Raw genomic sequence first — 22,093 nt, forward strand, 5'->3', positions numbered from 1 at the left:
AGGCTGAGGCTGGAGGATCACAAATTCAAAGCCAGCCTTGGCAACTTAGTGAGACACTTAGCAACTCAGTGAGACCCTGTCTCTAAATAAAATATAAAAAAGGGCTGGGGATGTTGCTCAGTGGTTAAGCACCCCTGGGTTCAAGCTCCATACTACCCCCCCTCCAAAATCAATAGAATGTAAAGCCAGGTAGCATGAAGTGTTATGAGGTAAAATTAAGCCGGTGAGGAAGTGTTACAGGTTTGGGGATTAATAGGCTGCCAGTTATTTTGGGGGAGGGATGTCAGAGAAGGCCTCTTTAAAGAGGTACTATCTCAACAGAGACCAGAATGAAGTGAGAGAGCAAGTCTTGGAGAAGGTGCAGAAGATAGTCAATAGGAAGGTCCAGGGGGCTGGGAGGGTTGGTATGTTTGGAGAATAGGAAGGAAGGAAATGTGTGAAAAAGAAAGAGGTAGGAAATGTGGTCTGAGAGATGATCAAAGGCTCTGTCATCTAGGGTCTTGAAGCCATAATCAAAATTCTGGATTTTATGCTGAGCGAGATGGGAAACCACTAGAGATCTGAGCAGGGGTTTGTAAAGGAGCATTCTGCCTGCCCTGAGGAGGAGTGCTTGTAGGAGCCAAGAGCAGAAGAAAGGAGACCAGTTAGGAGGCCACTGCCATTGACCAGGCCAGAGAAGATGGTGATGTGGAGTCAAGTGACAGAAGTAGAGGTGATAAGTGGTCAAATTCAGTTTATGTTCAGAAGGTAAAGCCGACAGGAATTGCTGCTGGATGTGGGTGTGAAAGAAAGAGACAAGTCGAGTGTGACAGGTGGGTTTTTGTTCTAAGCAACAGAGTGAAAATGAAGATACCATTTGTTGAAATGGGCAATCCTGAGGGAGGAGTGTGTAAGGGGAATGAAGAACATGCTCAATACACATTGAGCATGGGATCATATGAGATGGGGGGTGGAGGGGAGGCTGGGGTTAGCAATGAAAATTTGGGAATCCCCAGCATGTTCAGGGTTATTTATAGCCAAGACAATGATAATAAATTAAGTCTAAGGGAATGACAACTGATAGGGAAGAGGTTGGGGAACTGAGCCCTGGTGTGTACTTATATTTGAGAGCAAGAAAATAAGAATGTTCTAGCAAGACATTGCTAAGAGAACGACCAGAGACTGAAGCAGGAGGAAAATCAGAATTTGGTGTCCTGAAGCTAAATGAAGAAGCTCTTTTGAGAAGGAATGATTAATAGTGATCGATGTCACTAAGGCCATTTAAGTTGAGAACTGAGAACAGATGATTAGATTTGGCAACTTGGAAGTCACTGGTGATCATGATAAGAGTGTCATTAGTGGCATGATGGAGACAAATATCTCCATTGAACCAGGTTCAGGAGAGAATGATGTGGGGAGACTAAGTATAGACACTTTTCCAAAGTTTTGCTGTATTAGGAATGGAGAAATGGGATGTAACTAGAAGAGAATGTGAAGCTGTGGAAGTTTCTTTCTTTTCTTTTTAAAATTTTTTTTAACATTTACAAGTGGAGGAAAATAGATTAATAAAACTCCAGGTGTCATCACCTAGCTTTGACAATTACTGCCATTCTGCCATTCTTGAATGGCCTATCCCCTAACCATCTATTTATTTATTTTGCACAAGTACTTAAAAAAACAAATCACCTCATTTCATCTTATAATTCAGCATTTTAACAGAGAATTTAAAAATCACCATGGTATCATTATTGCATTGAATAAAATAAGCAGTATTTTAAAAATGTCATCTAATACCCCCACATTGCATTTCTCTCAACTATCTCAAAAACGTTTATTTTTTTTATTGTGAGTTGGTTCAAAATGGGATCCAAGGTCTTTAGATGTCTGTATTAGAGATCCTGCTATTTGTGTCTATTGTTTAAGTGTTCATGCCATTGACTTAAGATACTAGGTGATTTCCCCCATGGAATCCCCCACAATCTGTATTTGGTTAATGGCGCCCACATGATGTCATTTAATATGTTCCTTGCCCTCTTGCATTTCCTGTCTATTGGTAGCTAGATCTAGAATTTTCATTATATTCAGATTCAATTTTAGTTTTATGCCCTGATACTTCACATGTGGGGCAACTATTGCATTGCCTCAGGAAGGATATAAATGTCTGATGCCCTACTTTTTAGTGATAGGATTCAGTGGCAGGATCAGGTTATTGTCTGCCCAATCCATCATGGTTTCATGCTCCATCAATTTTTCACTCAATAATGTTGGCAGCCATTGATGCCTAGATCTGTAATCTGGGGTTCCAAAATGGAGGTTTTCCTCACCATTTTTTTGTAAGAACTATTAAAGATAGAGAAAATGAAAAGAATGCTATAGTAAATAGCCACTTACTCACCACCTAGATTCTCCAATTGACATTTTTTATATTTGTTTTTATCAACTATCTATGTATGTCTAACCTATCATCAATTCATCTACTGCTGGGCATGGTAGAGCACACCTGTAATCCCAGTGGCTCTAGAGGCTGAGGCAGGAGGATCAAGAGTTCAAAGCTAGCCTCAGAAATTTAGCGAGGCCCTAAGCAACTCAGTGAGATCCTGTTTCTAAATAAAATATACAAAAGGGCTGGGATATGGCTTAGTGGTTGAGTGACGCTGGGTTCAATCCCTGGAACCCCCCCCCAAAAAAAATTCCATCTTAATTTTTATTACACCTCAGCCATACATGTTGTTAGAATGTAATATGTGTTAAAATTGCTTAAGGTATGGGCTGGGGTTGTGGTTCAGTGGTACAGGACTCACCTAGCATGGGTGAGGCACTGGGTTCAATTCTCAGCACCACATAAAAATGAATGAATAAAATAAAGGTACTAGTATGGCAACATGTAAATCAATGGATGTGTAACTGATATGATTCTGCAATCTGTATACGGGGTAAAAATGGGAGTTCATAACCCACTTGAATCAAAGTGTGAATCATGATATGTCAATAACTATGTAATGTTTTGAACAACCAACAATAAAAAATTAAAAAAAACAATAATACATAAATCAATTGTTTCACACCAAATCTTTATGATATAACTTATTTGTAATCTAGAATTTTGTTCAGTCAACAGAACAGAATTATTTCATGATATGTTAAAACTATGGTTCAGGGAACATATGTAACAGTGTAGATATCACAGATTCTGTCGAATAGCTGCCAAGGTGTAACCTGGGGAAAGGTATTTTTACCCTGCTGAGCTTTGGTTTTTCAATATATGACTAAGGCTGTCTACCTCAAGCAGCCACTGGTGAATTAAGTAGATTAATGAACTTTAAGGACTTGGTAAGGTGCTTGACAAACAGTGAGCATTATTAGAATTGATACAGCAAAATTCTAATCCACATAGATAATTAGAACAATTCATAGTAGTTTGTTAAATTTCGTCTGAAGCCTATGTTCTTACAAATTCACCTTTCAAGCTCACTGTGCCAGACCTTACTGCCATTCTGTATTTTCTGCTCATTCATTTCATTGTAATTTCCACTGGATTATAAATTTCAGTGGGGTAGATACTGTGTTCCTCTTATTTGATTATAGCTTCAACACCTGTAATAATATCTGACATATAACAGTTAAAAATAATAACCATTAAATAAATGAGAGCTAGATGACATATAATAATATTCTTGAAGAAATTTTAGTTACTACTATCTTCGGTAGTGTTGAACTGACCTTCAAGTATCTCAGCTTTTAAAATATTTCTATTATCGTCAGATACTGTAATTAATAGCAAATGCTACTAAAAGTATGTTTTTTAACCTTTATGGAAGTAAAATATAATAACACTATATTCTTTAATGGAATTTTTTACCTCTTTGCACAATAAACCAGAGTTTAAAAAAAAATAAAGGTATTATGTCCATCTACAACTAAAAAAATTGCTTAAGGTAGAATTTACATACCACAAAATGCACCATCCTTAGTAGAGTTTTGAAGAATGGCATACGTCTGTGTAATCCAAATGCTTATTGAGATATTATCATTATCCCAGAAATCTTCCTTATTCCCTTCCTATTTGATTTCTGCTGTCACCCCCCACACAGTGCAAACCGCTAATCTGATATTTTTTCACCATAGATTTGTTCTGCCTATTTTAGAACTTCATATATATGAAATCATGATATGCACTCTTTTATGTAAGACTTTATTTCCATCAGTATGTTTCTGAGATTCATCCATTCCATTGTGATTAGTAATTCATTTTTTAAATGCTAAGTATGAAAATACCAGTTTGTACAATCTCCTGTGGATGGGCATTTGGGCTGTTTCTTGTATTGTTTTGTTTCTGATATTATGAATAAAGATGCTATGAAGTATTTCCAGAATAGCAAGTTGTTTTCTTTTTTAAATATGTATTTTTTAGTTGTAGTTGTACACAATATCTTTAATTTTTTTTATGTGGTACTGAGGATCGAACCCAGGGCCTCGCACTTGCTAGGTGAGTGTTCTACCGCTGAGCCACAATCCCAGCCCCAGCAAGTTGTTTTCTAGGCAACCTTCAAAAGTGACCAATGAAGATGTTATTTGGTATTGTTATGAACTTATAGTTTTCTATATTTGATATATTTTAATCAGTTGTTGCCCTTTTTCATTTTGATGTTTAAATTGTCCTGTGTTTAGGCAGTGGGAACCCCTTTAAGTCAGTTTTCTCCTATTTCCTTTCTTAAGATTCTAGGAGTTTGTTAACTTATTTGCTTTCAGGACAAAAATGATGTCCCAGGCATCATCCTGTTCATTTCTTGTCCCAGAATCAGCCATTTCTCCAAGCAGTCCCATTTCTTTTTACTGGGAAAAGGGTTTTAAAACCATAATGTGGGTACTAGACATATTATTACTACTGAGTTATCATTGCTTTGAGCTTTCAGTGGACAGAGCTACAAATTATGTATTTTTTAAGAAGGAGAAAAATAAATTACAAATTTATACTGATGTTATTCCTACTCAATTACAGGGTTTTTACTTCTTTGACTTGGCAAGTCATCCTGGTACCTAATGGTATTAACACAGTTACTCATTTGCTTTGTCCTTCAGCGTGTGTATCAAGTTTTAAAATAATAATATCTGAGCCGGGTGAGGTGGTGCACACCTGTGATCCCAGTGGCTCAGGAGGCTGAGACAGGAGATCACAAGTTGGAGGCCAGCCTCAGCAAAAGTGAGGTGCTAAGCAGCTCAGTGAATCCCTGCCTCTAAATAAAATGCAAAATAGGGCTGGGGATGTGGCTCAGTGGTCAAATGCCCCTGAGTTCAATTCCTGTCACTCCCCCAAATAAAATAAACTAACAGTATCTATATCACCAATAACAAAACCACTATATTCTGTTTACGATTTCTTTGTGGTTCCTTTGGTTCTTAAGATATATTCTATGAGATAAGCCTAGTCAAAATAGTGTCTTACTACTGAGTAAAGAAAGAATCCATGAGTCTATGAAGATATAAATATGTAAGGAAATAAATGCATGAGGGAGAAGGAAAAGCTTTTCTTTAAGTAGAAAACCAATTAAATGTAGAAGAAATGCTGGAATTAGAAAATCATCATTTGGCAGTTTTCATCATCCTAACTGATTCAGGCAAGAATCATAAAGGATGCTGAGTAGTGGGTGAAAGTTTGACAAATGAGGATATTTACATAATTCCAGAGAATTTCCCATGATACTTATTAATTACAGAAGATAAAATAGTAATTTTACAGGGGAGAAATCTGGCAGAAACTAGCATAGTTAATCCTGCTAGTACTGGGACTGGTGGATAGTGTAAACTTACTGATAGGTTTTGCTGAGAAGAACTGAGTAACATTGCTGTAATGTTCCTGCCAAACCAGATCTCATCATGAGGAAACTGCACCTACCCAAACTGAGAGGCATTCTAGAAAGTAACTGGCTAATATGCTTCAAATGTAATTCTGGATTAAAGACATTAAGTGGCTGGGCACCACTTGTAAGCAGCTCAGGAGGCTGAGGCAGGAGGTTTGTAAATTTGAGGCCAGCCTCAGCAATTTAGTGAGGCCTTAAGCAACTTAGTGAGACCCTGTCTCTAAATAAAAATTAAAAAAGGGCTGGGGATGTGGCTCAATGGTAAAGTGCCTCTAAGTTCAATCTCCAGAATGGGGCGGGGAGGAAAAGGTGTTAAGTGAAAGTAAAGAAATACAATAGCTAAATGCAGTATGTGATCTTGTTTTTATTTTGCTACAAAGGACATTATTAGGGCAATTGATGAAGTTGGAACAAGTTCTGTAGATTACATAATAGTAGTCTTTCAACGTAAATTCCCTAATTTTGATTATTATACATTAGCCATATAAAAGAATTTTTTTTCCAGGAAATACAGACAGGTGAGTAAAGAATGAGAGATTGAGAAAGATAAAAAATGCAGAAAAATGTTAACATGGGGTTAACATCTTAGTGGAAGATATCTAGAATTCTTCCTACTGTTCTTGTAACTTTTTTGTAAATCTAAAATTATGTATGAAAAACCCCATCCTATTTTAAAGCCACTTAAAAGAATTCTCCTTGTGGTTATGCTTTCACTTTGTGATGTAGTGAGGTTCATTTGTTTTAATCATATTTGGGCTTAATTTGGTGTTTTAATTCTATAAAACATGTCTATGGTTCTTTATTAACTTTTGGCTTATCCTTCAATGATAGGATGTCCAAATAAGGAATATTTTTAAGTAAGAAAATACATAGAATACTTAAATAATTTCATGAATATATCCTGGAGATAAAAGGGAAATTCTCTTCTGAATGCTTCTATTTTCTAAGTGAAATAAGAAGCAGTCTGGTAGGTATAGGGAAGGAGAGGGGGTTGCCTGCAGTCTGAAAAGAGTGAAGGTGTGAAAAAGGATTTTTGAAGAATAGAGAATGAATTGACTAAGAAAGTGGCTCTGAAACTTTAGCATCTGAATCACAGATTGCTGGGCCTCATTCCTAGAATTCCTGGCTTCATGGGTCTGGGATGAGGTCAAGAGTATGCATTCCCAATAAGGTCTTTTTTTCTTTTTTTTAATTTGTTCTTTTTAGATATACATGGCAATAGAGTGTACTTTGACTTATCATACGTACATGGAGTATAACTTCCCATTCTTGTGGTTGTGCATGATGTGGAGTTTCACTGGTTGTGTATTCATATATGAACATAGGAAATTCCTGTCCAATTCATTCTACTGTCTTTCCCATTTCCATCCCCCTCCCTTCCCTTCATTCCCTTTGTCTAATCCAATTAACTTCTATTCTTCCCTCCCCCTTATTGTAAATTAGCATCACATATCAGAAAGAACATTTGGCCTTTGGCTTTTTGGGATTACCTTGGTTCACTTAGCATGATAGTCTCCAGCTCTACCCATTTACTGGGAAATGCCATAATTTCATTCTTATTTATGGCTGAGTAATATTCCATTGTGTATATATACCACATTTTCCTTATCCATTCATCTGTTGAAGGATACGTAGGCCCAACAAGCTCTTGATGCTTCCAGACTAGCTACTGGTCTGGGAGCCATACTTTTAGAACCACTGGACCAAGAAAATACACCAGGATTGCTGGCAGCACAGGAGCCCACTTAAAGTTTGTGGTCATGAATTTGGAGGGAGTCCAACCAGCATGATTATGTGTTTGTACCCAAAAGTCCTCATTTTATCTGGTAATTTTCAGGCCTGGAGGAGGTGGCAAGCTGAATTTCACCAGGGTTGGGATTTAGATAAAGAGAGGATGGGGACATTAGTAACTGAAGTCACTAAATAAGCATATACACTTATTTCTTCTTTTCTTTCTTCACATGAATAAAAAGCTTACAATACCAACAAAAGAGAGCCGGGAAGGATGGAGAAGAGGATATACAGGAATAAGCTAAAAACACAAAGTACAAAGTTCAAAATGAACAGCAGAAAGGTCATATAAAGAATTAGAAAAAGATTTATACTCAAATAGCATGTTAGCTTTGCTGATCAATGTTGAGAAAATATGAGAAAACTAAAGATTTAAAAAGCAATTAGTATTTTGAAAAGGGATGGCTTAGGTATGATAAAAATAGGGCAATATAGAAAAAATATTTATGCTAGATTTTATAGACAGAATTCTAATAAGTAAACACCTATTTTTGCCATTGAAAAATCTTGCCAGGATCTTGAAGAGATATTTGCACACCCATGTCCATTACAGCCTTTCTTTTTTACAATTGCCAAGAGGTAGAAGCAGCCACATATCCACTGACAGATGAATGGATAAGGGAAATGAGATATATCCATACAGTGAAATATTATAAAGTCTAATTAAGGAAATTCTGTCCCATGGTATAACCTGGATGAACCTACGCTAAGTAAAATAAACTCATCACAAAAGGTCAAATACTATATGATTCCACTCCTGTGAAGTATCTGGAACAGTCAAAATCATAGAAATATAAAGTAGAATCATGGCTACCAAAAGGGTGGGGGAGGGGAGAGGGGAAATCAATGTTTACTGGCTATAGTTTCAGGTTTGCAAGATGAACAATTTCTAGTGATTTGTCTCACAATAATATCAATATACTTAAAATTCCCGAACTACCCACTTAAAAATGATTAAGATGGTAAATTCAATGTTGTGTGTACTTTACCAACATAAGAAAAAAGTATTGCCAGACCTATACAGTATTCATCTTCCTTCTCAGTGGTTCAAAGAGGAAGTAAGAGCTACAAAATATTTTCATTCTAGCAATTTAAAAACATTGTTCCATGTATTATATTTATAACCAACTAAAAGCTCTGGAGAATATGATGTTCAGAAGAGCGTACCCAGAAATAATTAGAATGTTAGCTAAAGCTCAATGCATTAAATATGATTTAGTTAAACCAAACTGCAGGATAACAATTATGAGGATAAAAGTCAACTCCTCATTCCAAATGACAAAAAAAAAAAGGGAAATGACACTGAACTGCAGGGCCAGCAGTTACACAGATGAACAGATAGTGGTTAAATGCTGGACTAGGACCAAAACAAAGACTGCAGAATCCCATCATTATTTTATTTTAAAACATAAGAAATTGTTTTAATTTACTTGGGTGAGTTTATTGGTATGCTAGACAGGAAAGACTAGCATCCCAAATCTCATCTTGTCCTAACATCATAAAATTGTTTTAGAAAATAAATCCAAGGTCTTAAAGGAATACATGAAAATATACTAAAATAATATACAGATTAAAGAAAAAAAATTAAAGAAAAATGTAATAGTAATATTAGTAAAATTCAGTATAGGAAGGCTATTCTATGTGAATACTGATTTCTAAAATGAATCCAGAAAGAAACAGAAATTCAACACTGGTGCTTTAAAAGTCCATGATGATAGCATATTATGTATCATTTCTTAGGAAATTCAGAAAATACTTAGATCTTCTTATACTTTATAGAACTTTCATTTTATTCTAGGAGTGAGGGAAACTTTCTCCAATTTTCAAGTTGGAAGGTCTTCGTGAAGAAGAGATCATTTCCTAGAGTTAAATGTGGACTGAACTTGAAGTTGTTTCAGGGTGGTGGGACCTTTCAATTATCTTCAAAAGAAGTCTAAGGGTTGTCACTTTGAAAAAAGAAAGAAAAGGGGAAAAAGAAACCCTACCACCACAGGCGAATAGAAAAAAGAAGACAACCCCAACCAATTACACCACCACCGGATGGAGGAACCCAGCTGACACAAGCAGTCTAGGGAAGCTTGGGGTTTAGCTCTTTTGACTTCAGGAAAGACTGAACTGTGAGTATTCATTGATTTTTGAACTATATAAATGAGCTTTCATTTTAGTTAAAATTCGATTATCTGAGCATTCAAAGTGAAACCTGATTCATACTGATAAGGCTACTTTGGTACCAGCAATTCTGTTGCTTTTAGAGGTACTGAGTAAACATTTTGAAGGACACCTCTGCCTTAATTTCAAATGAGATGGTGTTATTCCTTCTTTAGGACACCTATTATTGAGATAGTCGCACTGCTTACATTGTCTTTGTAGAGTACCACAAAGAGCTGCAGATCTACTTGAATCAAGCTATTTTATCATGCTATAAGTTTTATTTGTAACATAGTAGAAATTATCTATGACTTCTTGACTTTACTAAGTTACGGCGCCTTCTTGCTTGAAATTATAGTATTCTTTATTATGTTATTACTACTTTATGGTAATTACCAGGCCAATTAAAGTTTAAGTTTGGTGTTTTAGAAGTAAATAAGGTGAATATTAAAGAAAAGAGAAAGAAAAATACTCTGTAGTTAATTCAAATAACGAAAATCAACAAATTTCTTTTGATAGTTCAAACTTAATAGACTCCTAATAGTATTATTTCCAAAGTAATGTGCTCTTGATATTTCCTTCTGTATACATCAGTTAAAGCAATTTTTGAAGCATGGCCTGAATAGATTCAAGTCATTATCAACACAGCTGTCGCAATCAAACAGGTATGTATTTCAGCATAGTAATGTGATGTTTATATAAACATGCCCAAAGTGCATTTAAAAAGCTTCTGCTTATCTGGAGTCACAATGGAATCTGTTGGGTTCTTTAGGGACAGCAGTTTTTACCAGATCCAGCTGAAAACAACTGCTAGAGGTAGAAGTAGGGTGGTGGTGGTGGTGGTGGTGGTGGTGGTGGTGGTGGTGGTAAGGTACAAGCACTAACACAGAGTTCCAAACTTAGGAACAAGATTTACCAAGTAACAAATACTATCCAGTATTAGAAAACTACTGTGATAAGATGCACTCTTGTAATCTGAATTACTTAGGAAAGCTGAGGTAGGAGGATTGCCAGTTGGAGGCCAACCTGGCCAATTTAGCAAGACCCTATCTCAAAATAAAAACAGCTGGGGGTGTGGCTCAGTGATATGGCACTTGCTCAGCATGCATGAGGCCCTGGGTTCCATCCCTGGTACTGCCAAAGGGGAAAATAAAAGAAAAAGAAAACTATTGCATCCTCTTCAATATAGGACCAGGGTCACAAGTAAGGTTCACTGGAAAATTCTGTGAATAAAGTGGTTTGGTTCTTGTCTTCACTGGCAATTCTTAACACATTAAACAAGTAGTTTCAAAAATATCACTAAATGGCCTTATGAATAGTGAGTGATTGACACTGTAATGAGCCAATAGAGTAGGAGGCAAAAATCAGCCACTAAATTTAAAACAGAATCTAATATGTTAATTTGTTAATAATTGGATGCTAGCCATCTGATACATAGCAATACATGGTGGCTACTATTACTATTTAAATAAATGTATTGGTTTTCCTTTATTCTCTTTGAGACTAAGCAAAACCAGAAAAGTTTACTGATGGTCTTGTTCAACTGTTATTTATTTATTTTCCTCACAGAATAAAGCTGAGGCAAATGGTTTCAGAATATGTGCTTTGTGCTAACAGCTTTCTAGAAACTCTTGATTATGGCCACTGGACCTAGAAGTGTTGAGGAGATATGTTCTGGGAGATGATCTGGAATACTTTGTGATTCAGTAAACTGCATTTATTTACTTACTATAATGCACATAGCAACTAAAAAAGATCAACAAGTTTTCAAAGGAGCAAAGCTAGCTGGCATAATCTCTTCTTAAAACTGCTTGGGGGAAATAATGTTAAAGGATTCACATCAAAATATTGCTAATAGAACTCAGCATTAATAAGGAAATGGTGATAAGGAGTGAGGTTTTGTAAAAAGGATCATGGGTTCTCAAAAGTCTGATCTGAGTCAACTTAGGCTTGGCCATATAAGAGCTGTGTGGCTATGGGCTAAGGTCCTAACCTGTTGATCTTTCAGAACCTCTTTTGTAAATCCTATCTCACACAGTTGTTGTAAAGAATATGTAAATTAAATAAATGTGCTCAACACAGGATTTGGTACATAGCCGGTGTTAAATAAATATCATTGATGGTTTGGCTGTCTAGCTCAGGGGTTCCGTTTTGACTGTACATTAGACTCCCCCCACAGTACCTTTTTTTTTTTTTTTTTGTACCAGGGATTAAGCCTATGGGTACTTAACTACTGAGCCACATCCACCACCCTTTTTACTTTTTTTTTTTTTGTACCAGGGATTGAACTCAGGGGCACTCATCCACTGAGCCACATCTCCAGCCCTTTTTTTGTGTCTAGAGACAGGGTCTCACTGAGTGGCTTAGGGCCTTGCTTCCTGAGCCATTGGGATTATAGACATGTGCCACCACACAAAGCTTATTTTTACTTTTTTTTTTTTTTTGAGACAGGGTCTCACTAAGTTGCTGAGGCTGGCTTTGAACTCAAGATCCTCCTGCCTCACCCTCCCAAGCTGCTGGGATTACGGGAGTGTGCCACCCTGTCTGGGCCCACAGTAGTTTTTAAAGGAAACCAGTTCCTGAAGCGCATTCTGGTCCAATTACATCAGAACATCTGGGGAAGGAGCCAGGCATTGGTATCTTTTAAAGGTCCTCAAGTGGGGCTGGGGTTGTGGCTGAGGGGTAGAGCACTGACTAGCATGTATGAAGCACCAGGTTCGATCCTCAGCACCACATAAAAATATATACATATATAAATCGAAGTTAAAAAAGTCCTCAAGGGGATTCTCATATGCAGCCAGGATTGAGTACCACTAAGAATCCCTTCTAAAAAAGTGCCCAAAGGGAGGCAGTAAGTTCCTTTTTGCCTCCCAAGATAGACCATTTTTCATTCTAAAAAAACATTTCCTTACGAGGAGGCAACATACATTTCTATTATTTCTATCACAGATCCCTGCTCTGCTTTCAGGTAATAAGATGAAAGCCTTTTCTCCATGGCCTTGTGAAATGCTCCCGTCTGCAAGGCAGGGTACCTACTTCTTTCAATTTGCTTCCATGACATGATTTGAATTCCTCTTCTCCCCATCTGGTCAGTGGCTTTTCCTAAGTGTGCTGCTGAGGATGCTCAAAAACTGCATTTCAGGGGAGACCCTATCAGCTTGGGACAGAACCAGATCAGTAGTAATAATCTTCATTGAAGACAGTTCATATCTAGAATTCAACTAAAGATGGAGTTATTTTTGTTGCAGGGGCATTGCTCACTGATTCAGCAAATGCAACTGTGTTTCTGTTAGTGCAGTGAAAAGTCCTGGCAGTACTTGTGCTTTTGATTTTAATATGCACATACAGAACTTTACATACAATCAATTCCCTCTTTGATTCAACAATACTTATTGAGCTAAGCACTTAGTACACAGAGGCGAACAAAACAGACTTGTTCTTAATCCTATTGGGGTTTAAAATCTAGCATGGAAGAAAATAGAAACTAATTACAGATGAGGTTTTCAAGTCATTTCAGCTACCTGAGCTCTCAAAACTCATCATTTCCTGTGTCATTGTCCTTTCACCAGGGGATAACATGTTTCTATCTGAACCTCTTGAGAGTAGCTCCCTGTGTGACCACACAACCCAGTTTGGTCTACACACACCCTTTTCCTCTTCTTGGTAATGCAGATTACATTATCAGTTTCATTTTGGGCAGCCTGCCTCTCTTCTTAGGCTGTCACATCCCAAGGAACATGCCTATAAATTTCTACAAACTTTGTGAAATCTATCTTTCTGCAGTCAAGAAACAGGACAGACAACTCAGTCTTCCGTGCTTCCTTCCTTTCTCCCTTCCTTCTGCTCTTCTCCCTCCACTGCCCTAAGCTTGGGAGACAGGCTCCCATTAGGGCTTACAGGAACTTCCTCTTCACCAGCCAGTTCCTCTTCCTTAGAGTCAACTCCCTCCCTGCTTTATAAGATTTTAAACACGAATGTTAACCCTCTACCAAAGTGGTTTCTTCTTGATCAAAAGAAAGACTACAATCTTCCAACTATTTTTCTTTTGAGCATAATGTCAAATCAAGAAATTAATGATCATGATTAAAATCCAATCTGTATTATTGTCTTCAGGGTTTGAATGCACACTCCTGCAAAAAGTTGAATGAGGGCAGGGTCCCTGTCTTGCCTTCATTTTCCAAACAGTACTTAGCTAAGTGTAAAACAGTTACTAAAATGAGATTAATCAAAAGATTTTTTTTAAAGCTAACTGTGTATGTGTGTGTGTGTGTGTGTGTGTGTGTGTGTGTGTGTGTGTGATGCTAGGGATGAAACTCAGGAACTCCCACATGCTAGGCAAGCACTCTACCACTGAGATATATCCCCAGCTTCAAACCTCACTTTTAATTGAATACTTGTTATGTGCCAGGATGAACTTCATCATATGTATTTTTCATTTTTACAAATGCAAGAAAAGATTATTTGCCCTTGATCACAGAGTGAGTTAGGTCTGAGTTTGAAAACCCTGCTCTGAATGTCTTTATATTACCCCTGATCACAGGCAGCTGTGGAGAAACAGGGCAGTCACCCTGAGAAAGGAATGGGATGAGACTTTTTGGAACCTGCTCCTTATGTCTTCCAGCACTTTATAACAGGGTCTCAGACTGAGTTCTTCATAGCAGTCAAATGTCAGAAAACATCCAGTAACAAGTAGAACATTCTCCACTGCCACAAACATGCTACCTATTTTTTTTTTTTAATCTTTCTGTGGTACTAGGGATTGAACGTGGGCCTTCATGAAAGTTAAGCAAGTGCTTGGTCACTGAGCTACATCTCAACCCTTTTTAAGTTTTATTTGGAGACAAGATCTCACTCAGTTTCCCAGGCTGGTCTCGAACTTGGCATCCTCCTGCCCCAGCCTCCCAGGTAGCTGAGATTATAGGCATGGGCCATCACATACTATGTCTCATAAGGTTCTAGCAACAGTCTCAAATTATGTAACCCAGGGCATATTTAAACTTCAGTCAGTTACTTTCAAAATCTTGGACCATGCATTCTGTTTCCCATCTACATTATCCCTCTTGTGCTTGCAGTTCAAAAGGGCTAACGGTTGCTGCCAGCTGACTTGGTTTGGTTTGGCTACTTTGTTCTCTTGATCAGTGTTATGTGAGTTTATGTAAGGAGACAGGTGCTGGCTTTTTTGGTCTTTTATGTTAACTGCATGTTCCTCTAGGCTTATGATGTTAATATTCCTACCTTGGTCTTGGGTTGAGAAGGTAGAAATTTAGGATCCTCTATTCCTGCCATCGCATGAGAGATCATTACCGTTTACCATCACACACCATGTGGCACTATGTGTCAAAATGATGAATGCCACATCTGAGAGGAAGGGCCAAGGCAGGAAGCAGTTCTGAAGCTGGGCAGGGCCTACAGTGGGCCCAGTTTACTCATGGCTGTAACCACATTTAGAGAAATCGATGTTCATCTTTGAGCATCAACATGATCTGTCATCTCCCTTGACCTCCACCCCTATTCCCATAACAGTCTCCCTAAGAAAGGATGTTCTTATTTTCATTTTAATATAATAAATGAAACAAACTCTGAGAAAAATGAGAAAGCTGTAGGGAAGTTTTGAGCAGGACGCTCCATGAGATCCTACGTTTGCTGACTGTTTTGTGAGACAGCAATACTATAGATATATGGTGTAGATGTATTGTGTAGATAGCTAAATGGTTCAAAGGTAGGAAAATAGTAACATTTCTCACAATATCTGAAAAGAAATAATTTATTATTTATGCTTTGAGTTAAAGTTACTGTCATTAAAATAGCAAATGAACCACAAGAATGGGAAGTTAGACTTGATGTGTGTATAATATCAAAATACTTACTGTCATGGATAATTAAAAAGAACAAATAAAAAATGTTCAGAGTAAAAAAGGATAAAATAGCGAATGACTCAATGTTTGGTATTCTCTTGTAGGAAAAAAATCTGAAGACATAGGAACTACACACAAGGAACATGTCATTTAGCACCCGTTTTTGATCCCCACAGAAGACAAGAAGAAGTCACATCCTAACAATGACAACTACTTCAGTCGGCAGCTGGTCTTGCTCCTCCCACGGAACAAGCTCTATAACTAATTACAGTGACCAAGTGCCACAAAATGTGTCAAGAGCACCAAACGTTACAAGCTGTTCCATGGATGAAAACTTACTATCCACTGTGTTAACAACATTCTATTCTGTGATCTTCATTGTGGGATTGATTGGAAACATAATCGCCCTCTATGTGTTTCTCGGCATCCATCGCAAGAGAAATTCCATTCAAATTTACCTACTTAATGTCGCCATTGCAGACCTTCTGCTCATCTTCTGCCTCCCTTTCCGAATAATGTATCACATTAACCAAAACAAATGGACACTAGGTGTGGTTTTTTGCAAGGTTGTGGGAACACTATTTTATATGAATATGTACATTAGTATTATTTTGCTTGGATTCATCAGTTTGGATCGCTACATAAAAATTAATCGGTCTCTACAACAACGCAGGGCAATAACAACCAGACAAAGTATTTATGTTTGCTGTATAGTGTGGATAGTTGCTCTTGCTGGATTTTTAACTATGATTGTTTTAACACTTAAGAAGGGAGGGCACAATTCCACAATGTGTTTCCATTATAGAGACAGGCACAATGCTAAAGGAGAGGCCATTTTTAACTTTGTTCTTGTGATAATGTTCTGGCTCATTTTCCTACTAATAATCCTTTCGTATATTAAGATTGGTAAGAATCTATTGAGGATTTCTAAAAGGAGGTCCAAATTTCCCAATTCAGGTAAATATGCCACCACAGCCCGGAATTCCTTTATTGTACTGATCATTTTTACTCTCTGTTTTGTTCCCTATCATGCTTTTCGATTCATCTACATTTCTTCCCAGATCAATGTATCATCTTGCTATTGGAAGGAGATCGTTCACAAAACCAATGAGATCATGCTTGTTCTGTCGTCTTTCAATAGCTGCTTGGATCCAGTCATGTATTTCCTGATGTCCAGTAATATTCGCAAAATAATGTGTCACCTTCTTTTTAGACGATTTCAAGGGGAAGCAAGCAGAAGTGAAAGCACTTCAGAATTTAAGCCAGGATACTCCCTGCATGAGACATCTGTGGCAGCTAAGATAATGTACAGCTCTAAAAGTACTTGAGGTGAACATACTGGAAAGATTGATAACGATCCAGCCTCTTAATTCCATGAAAATCTAAAAACATATGAAACAAAGCCCTTGCATTTAGAAAACTCAAGCCTTCTCAAATCTCTGTTTGCATTTGTGATATTTCACTTGCTTACTTGTAAAATGTCTCAAGGCAAAGGGAAATTTATACACTGTATGTAAAATTCTCTCAAAATACACTGTTAAGCTAACATTCTTAACAATGGATTATAAAGTTATATGAAACTCATGGCTTTAACAATGGAATTACTAAAACAAATAGCATAGTTTCTCAAGTCATTAAAGTAGTTACTAAAATGAAGCACTTGATACTAATTTAAATTTTGTTTCCAAATAAGTTAAGTGATTTTAGGATTGACTGAAAATGTCAGAAAGTATATGCTTGTGTATCATTATAAAAGCTTATATAATTTGCTTCTATATTCATTTTGCCTAAAGTTCTATTAACAGATGAAATGATAATAAAATTCTAATAAAAATGAGATCACCCACTATCTATCACTGCTTAGAACAAAATGGAAAGAATTCAGATGCCAGAAAGTAAAAATTAAACAGATAAGTGATGAATTTAATAGCCTAGCAAAAGGATTTGAAACTGTACCTTGGGCTGGGGCTGGGTCTCAGTGGAAGAATGCTTGCCTACCATGTGTGAGGCACTGGGTTCAATCCTCAGCACCACATAGAAATAAATAAAATAAAGGTATTGTGTCCACCTAAAACTAAAAATATATATTTTTTAAAAACTGCACCTTACTTAAAACAGATTTATAAATGATTCAGCCATCTCAGTCACACTTTGGTTGGATCAAATCAAAGATGTGCATACATCCAGCAAGTTCACCACAAGGTACGTGTCTTCCAGAATCACTCAAATTCGTATGCAAGACACATGTAGTGATGCTCAGTGCACTAAGTACTCTTTATAATATTAAAAAATGGGAGGGCTAGGAATATAGCTCAGTTGGTAGAGTGCTTGCCTCACATACAAAAGACCCTGGGTTCAATCCCCAGAACCCCCCCCCCCCACAAAAACAAACAAACAAACAAACAAAAAAACTGGAAACAAGTATGTATGAAGAAAGGTATGAAGAAGCAAACTGTGGTTCATTACCAACATGGAGAACCATATAGAACCTCAATGCCATGAACTATATCCACATGTATCAACATGGAGAAATCTCAAAAATAATATTGAGAAAAAAACCATACAAAATTGCAAAAGGGTATGTATCACATGATTATTTATGTAAGGTACAAAATTAAAGATTCAAGATAATAAAAGAAACCCTAGAGATTTGTATGAAAAGAAGTAAGCCATATGTGGCAGTAAATGCCTGTGATCCCAGCTACTGGGGAGGCTGAGGCAGGAGGATCATAAGTTTAAGGTCAGCCTCAGCAACTTAAGAGCTTAGTATATTACTTGGCACATAGGAAATCAATATATTTTTATTGAATAATTGAATGAATGAAGGGATGAAAGGATGGGTAGATGAATGAAGAAGACATGGAGAAAGGGAAGGAAAGGGTGTTTAAAAAAAAAGCAGCAAAAACTGGGTATTCCTTAGCTTTTTTCCTAGTCAATCTACATGGGTATAGCTACATAGAATATTATATAATTTCTACCCAGGGAGGTGTCATTAGGCAAAACTCCTCGACAGTTTGTCCAGCATTTGTCAAGGTCTTTGGCTACCCACCAAGCCAAAGTGTCATTGAATCAATAGGTAAAAGTGTGTTAATGATAAATTCTAAGGGTACATTTGTAAGTTTCTGTCACAGAATATGAAATTTTTGTTAGATTACTTCTTAAAACTCAAGTTAAGCCACTGGCTGGGAAATCAGAGTTTAAGAACATGGAGGCTTTTTGTAGAGCTGAATTTATTTTAATGAGATTTGGCTTTTGTTCAGTGAGTGAGTATCCAGTTAACCTTATTTCAGTAAAGTGCACAACTTGTTGAAGAGAGAATAGGCCATAGCAAAAAAATATACTTAAAAACAAGCTACATTTGCAGATAAAAATTAAAATCTGCAGAAAAATTAGTGGCCCAGAAAAAAAGTAATTAAATTATTTTAAGTATTTTGGCCTTACAATGTTAACAAATGCCATCTAAATGAAATTCAGCACTTCTGTTTATATGATTTTGGAAACTTTGATCTTCCCTCATGTCCTTGAAATTAAAAATTCACTTTACATTACTGGTAAACATTTTGTATCCTTAACATGTCTCTATTTAAAACACACAATTTGAATGGTTAAATTATATTATAAATTATTATCAGTTCTAAGGAACATTAAAATATAAATACATTCAGTTCTAGAAGCTATCTCATTATTAAGTGAGATGATCATACTAATCCCTAAGCCCTACACAATGGCATTCTTTTTTTTATGATTTTTTTAAAAAAATACTTTTTAGGGCTGGGGATGTGGCTCAAGCGGTAGCGCGTTCGCCTGGCATGCGTGCGGCCTGGGTTCGATCTTCAGCACCACATACAAAGATGTTGTGTCCGCCGAAAACTAAAAAAATAAATATTAACAAATTCTTTAAAAAAAAATACTTTTTAGTTGTTGATGGACTTTTATTTTATTTATTTGTATGTGGTGGTGAGAATCGAACCCAGTGCCTCACACATGCAAGACAAATGCTCTTCCACTGAGCCAGAACCTCAGCCCTGACAGTGGCATTCTTTTTTTTTTTAATATTTATTTTTTAGTTGTAGTTGGACACAATACCTTTATTTATTTATTTTTATGTGGCGCGGAGTATTGAACCCAAGGTCTTTCACGTGCTAGGTGAGCACTCTACCATTAGGCCACAACCCCAGCCCCCACACTGGCATTCTTAAAATTTTTTTAATAAAGCTTACTGAGTTAATTCTTGCTATATTATTATTTTCAATAAAATAAATTTTGATGAAAGTCCATCTGTCTGTAACCTTATAATGGGTTGTTTACTGATAGAACTGGATCCTGATAATATTTCTAAGGTTTTAGAAAAATATGCTACTGACTCACCAAATATAGGGCTATTTATTGCATAAAATCTTTCTATTTCTTACTGAACATTGGTGTATGTAAGTAGGAAACACTGTTCTTACCTCCCCCAACCCAAGGTTCACTGCTAAAAGCATACCGAAAAGGGAAACTCAGAAATATATACATACTTTCACCTTGCAAAAGACCTTCAAAACAAGTTTCTAAATAACATCTCACATATGCAAAACCAAACAAGGGCAAGATGCACCACCTGCCTACCAGAGTGAGACCTCAATACTGAGTACTGAGACCTCAATGCTGAGTACTGCTGTTAGTTTTGGAATGTCTTCTGTGTGGAGCCAGGTTTGAGGAAGGTTGACTTTCCCCCATCCTATTGGTAGAAAAAGACAGTTCTCTTCCAGTACAGAAGGTTTTCTTTCTTTCTTTTTTCTTTTGATACCAGGCATTTAACTCAGACGTGTTTAATCCCTGAGCCACATTCCCAGCCCTTTTTTTGTCTAGAGACAGGGTCTTGCTAAATTGCTTAGGGCCTCACTAAGTTGCTAAGACTGGCTCTGAACTCACGGTTCTCCTGCCTTAGGCTCCTGAGCCACTGGGATTACAGGCTTGTACCACCATACTCAGCTCAAGGTTTTATTTTCAACTTTTAAAAATGGATTAGTCCTGCTGATATAAAAATAGAACTGATATAATTGCAACTATTTGAACTTTGGCATTATTGAAAATTATTCATAAGAGAAAAACAACATGAAATAGAGTTCTCTGAACAAGCAACCTGGATGCTGCAGAAACATGTTAATGAGCTAATTAATTTTAGGTATTTGAAATACTTGTTGAGCATCCCTAATCTGAAAAGCTGAAATCCCAAATGTTTCCAAATCTGAAACTTTTTTTTTGTCAATGCTGGGGATAGAAACTAGGATCTGGCACATGCTAGCCAAGTGCTCTACCACTGGGCTACGCCCCAGCTCTGAAACCCTGAAACATTTTTAAGTTTCAGATTTTGGATTTTCAGGTTAGGGATGCTCAAATGGTAAAGTCTCTGCAGATATTCCTGAATCAGAAAAACACTTCTATGATCCAAAACACTTCTTGTCCAAACATCCCAGATAAGGAATATTTAACCTGTGTAATGGAAACTTACTTTACCAGATATTAAAATATATTCTTATCCTTCAATAAGAAAAACATTGAAGAGCAGATGAAAAGATAAACTAATCAGTGGGATAGAGTACACATCTCTTTGTAGACCCTAGATGACATAGGAGAAGAGTATATGACATATTAATAGCTCTCAAAAGAGTCAGGACAGGAACAAATCAGAGGGAGACCTAAGATTCTGTTAGTCAAGATGTGCTAGAATATTACAAAGCTTCTTAGGTAACTCATATATTTTCTTCCCTTAGAGAGAATCACCACAAATAAAGGAAACATTACAAAAAGCACCAGGAAGGAAAGGATAGATTAATCAATAGTGCTATACCTTCTTAAACTAAAAAGCTAACTTATTGCCTCACCTTGTATCACACCAAAAAATATAAGTAGATGTAAAATTGAAATGTAAATAATGAGATCACTAAAATATTAAAAAACATAGGTGACTAACTCATCTGTGGGTGGGAAAGAATTTTCTATTAATTAAAAAAAGAAATAAATCTGGGTGTGGTGGCCTGTAATCCCAGTGAATCAGGAGGCTGAGGCAGGAGGATCACAAGCTAGAGGCCAGCCTCAGCAATTAAGTGAGGCTCCATCTCAAACTCAAAATTAAAAAGGTCTGGAGAGGTAGCTCAGTGGTAAAGCACCCTGGGGTTCTAACCCCAGCACAGCCCCCTTGGGAAAAAAAAAAAAACAAAACAGAAATAGGTATAGGGAAAAATCCATAGATTTGAATGAACAAAAATTTAGATTCTTTTTTTTTTTTTTTTTTGGTTTATACAAGAGTTTATAGAGAAAAAAAATCCACCCACTAGCTCCCATGCTGAGGATTACAACCAGGTCCCTGCTGCCAAGTTCTGTGTTTAGGTAAAGCATGAGAAAATCTTCCATTTTTTTTAAAGTCACAAATGGGTTTCTTTCTTTTTTTTTAATTGGTTATTCAAAATATTACAAAAC

At 36.8% G+C, this 22,093-nt stretch overlaps 2 protein-coding genes across 9 annotated transcripts in view; one reads left to right on the forward strand and one right to left on the reverse strand.

The window, feature by feature from the left end:
* Nucleotides 1–22,093, reverse strand: part of Cask (calcium/calmodulin dependent serine protein kinase) — a 366,225-nt gene that overhangs the window by 143,875 nt on the left and 200,257 nt on the right. The gene's annotated exons all lie outside the window — the stretch shown is intronic.
* Gpr34 (G protein-coupled receptor 34) lies at nucleotides 9,674–17,656 on the forward strand. 5 transcript variants are annotated; one of them, XM_071606898.1, is made up of 4 exons: nucleotides 9,674–9,745; nucleotides 10,371–10,441; nucleotides 12,224–12,425; nucleotides 15,736–17,656. In XM_071606898.1, exon 4 carries the CDS (start codon nucleotides 15,835–15,837, stop codon nucleotides 16,957–16,959), a length of 1,125 nt encoding a protein of 374 aa, XP_071462999.1. In that variant the 5' UTR covers nucleotides 9,674–9,745; nucleotides 10,371–10,441; nucleotides 12,224–12,425; nucleotides 15,736–15,834; the 3' UTR covers nucleotides 16,960–17,656. The 5 variants fall into 5 exon arrangements, with proteins under 5 accessions (XP_071462999.1, XP_071462997.1, XP_071462998.1 ...); XM_071606896.1 differs by having other exon boundaries at nucleotides 12,228–12,425; XM_071606897.1 differs by having other exon boundaries at nucleotides 12,228–12,412.

Source organism: Marmota flaviventris, chromosome X (assembly GCF_047511675.1).
Source record: "Marmota flaviventris isolate mMarFla1 chromosome X, mMarFla1.hap1, whole genome shotgun sequence".
In the NCBI taxonomy this organism is placed as follows: domain Eukaryota; kingdom Metazoa; phylum Chordata; class Mammalia; order Rodentia; family Sciuridae; genus Marmota; species Marmota flaviventris.

What these genes read in the sequence shown, in the direction of transcription:
- Gpr34 (XM_071606898.1), top strand. Translation starts at nt 15,835, where the DNA reads ATGACAACTACTTCAGTCGGCAGCTGGTCTTGCTCCTCCCACGGAACA.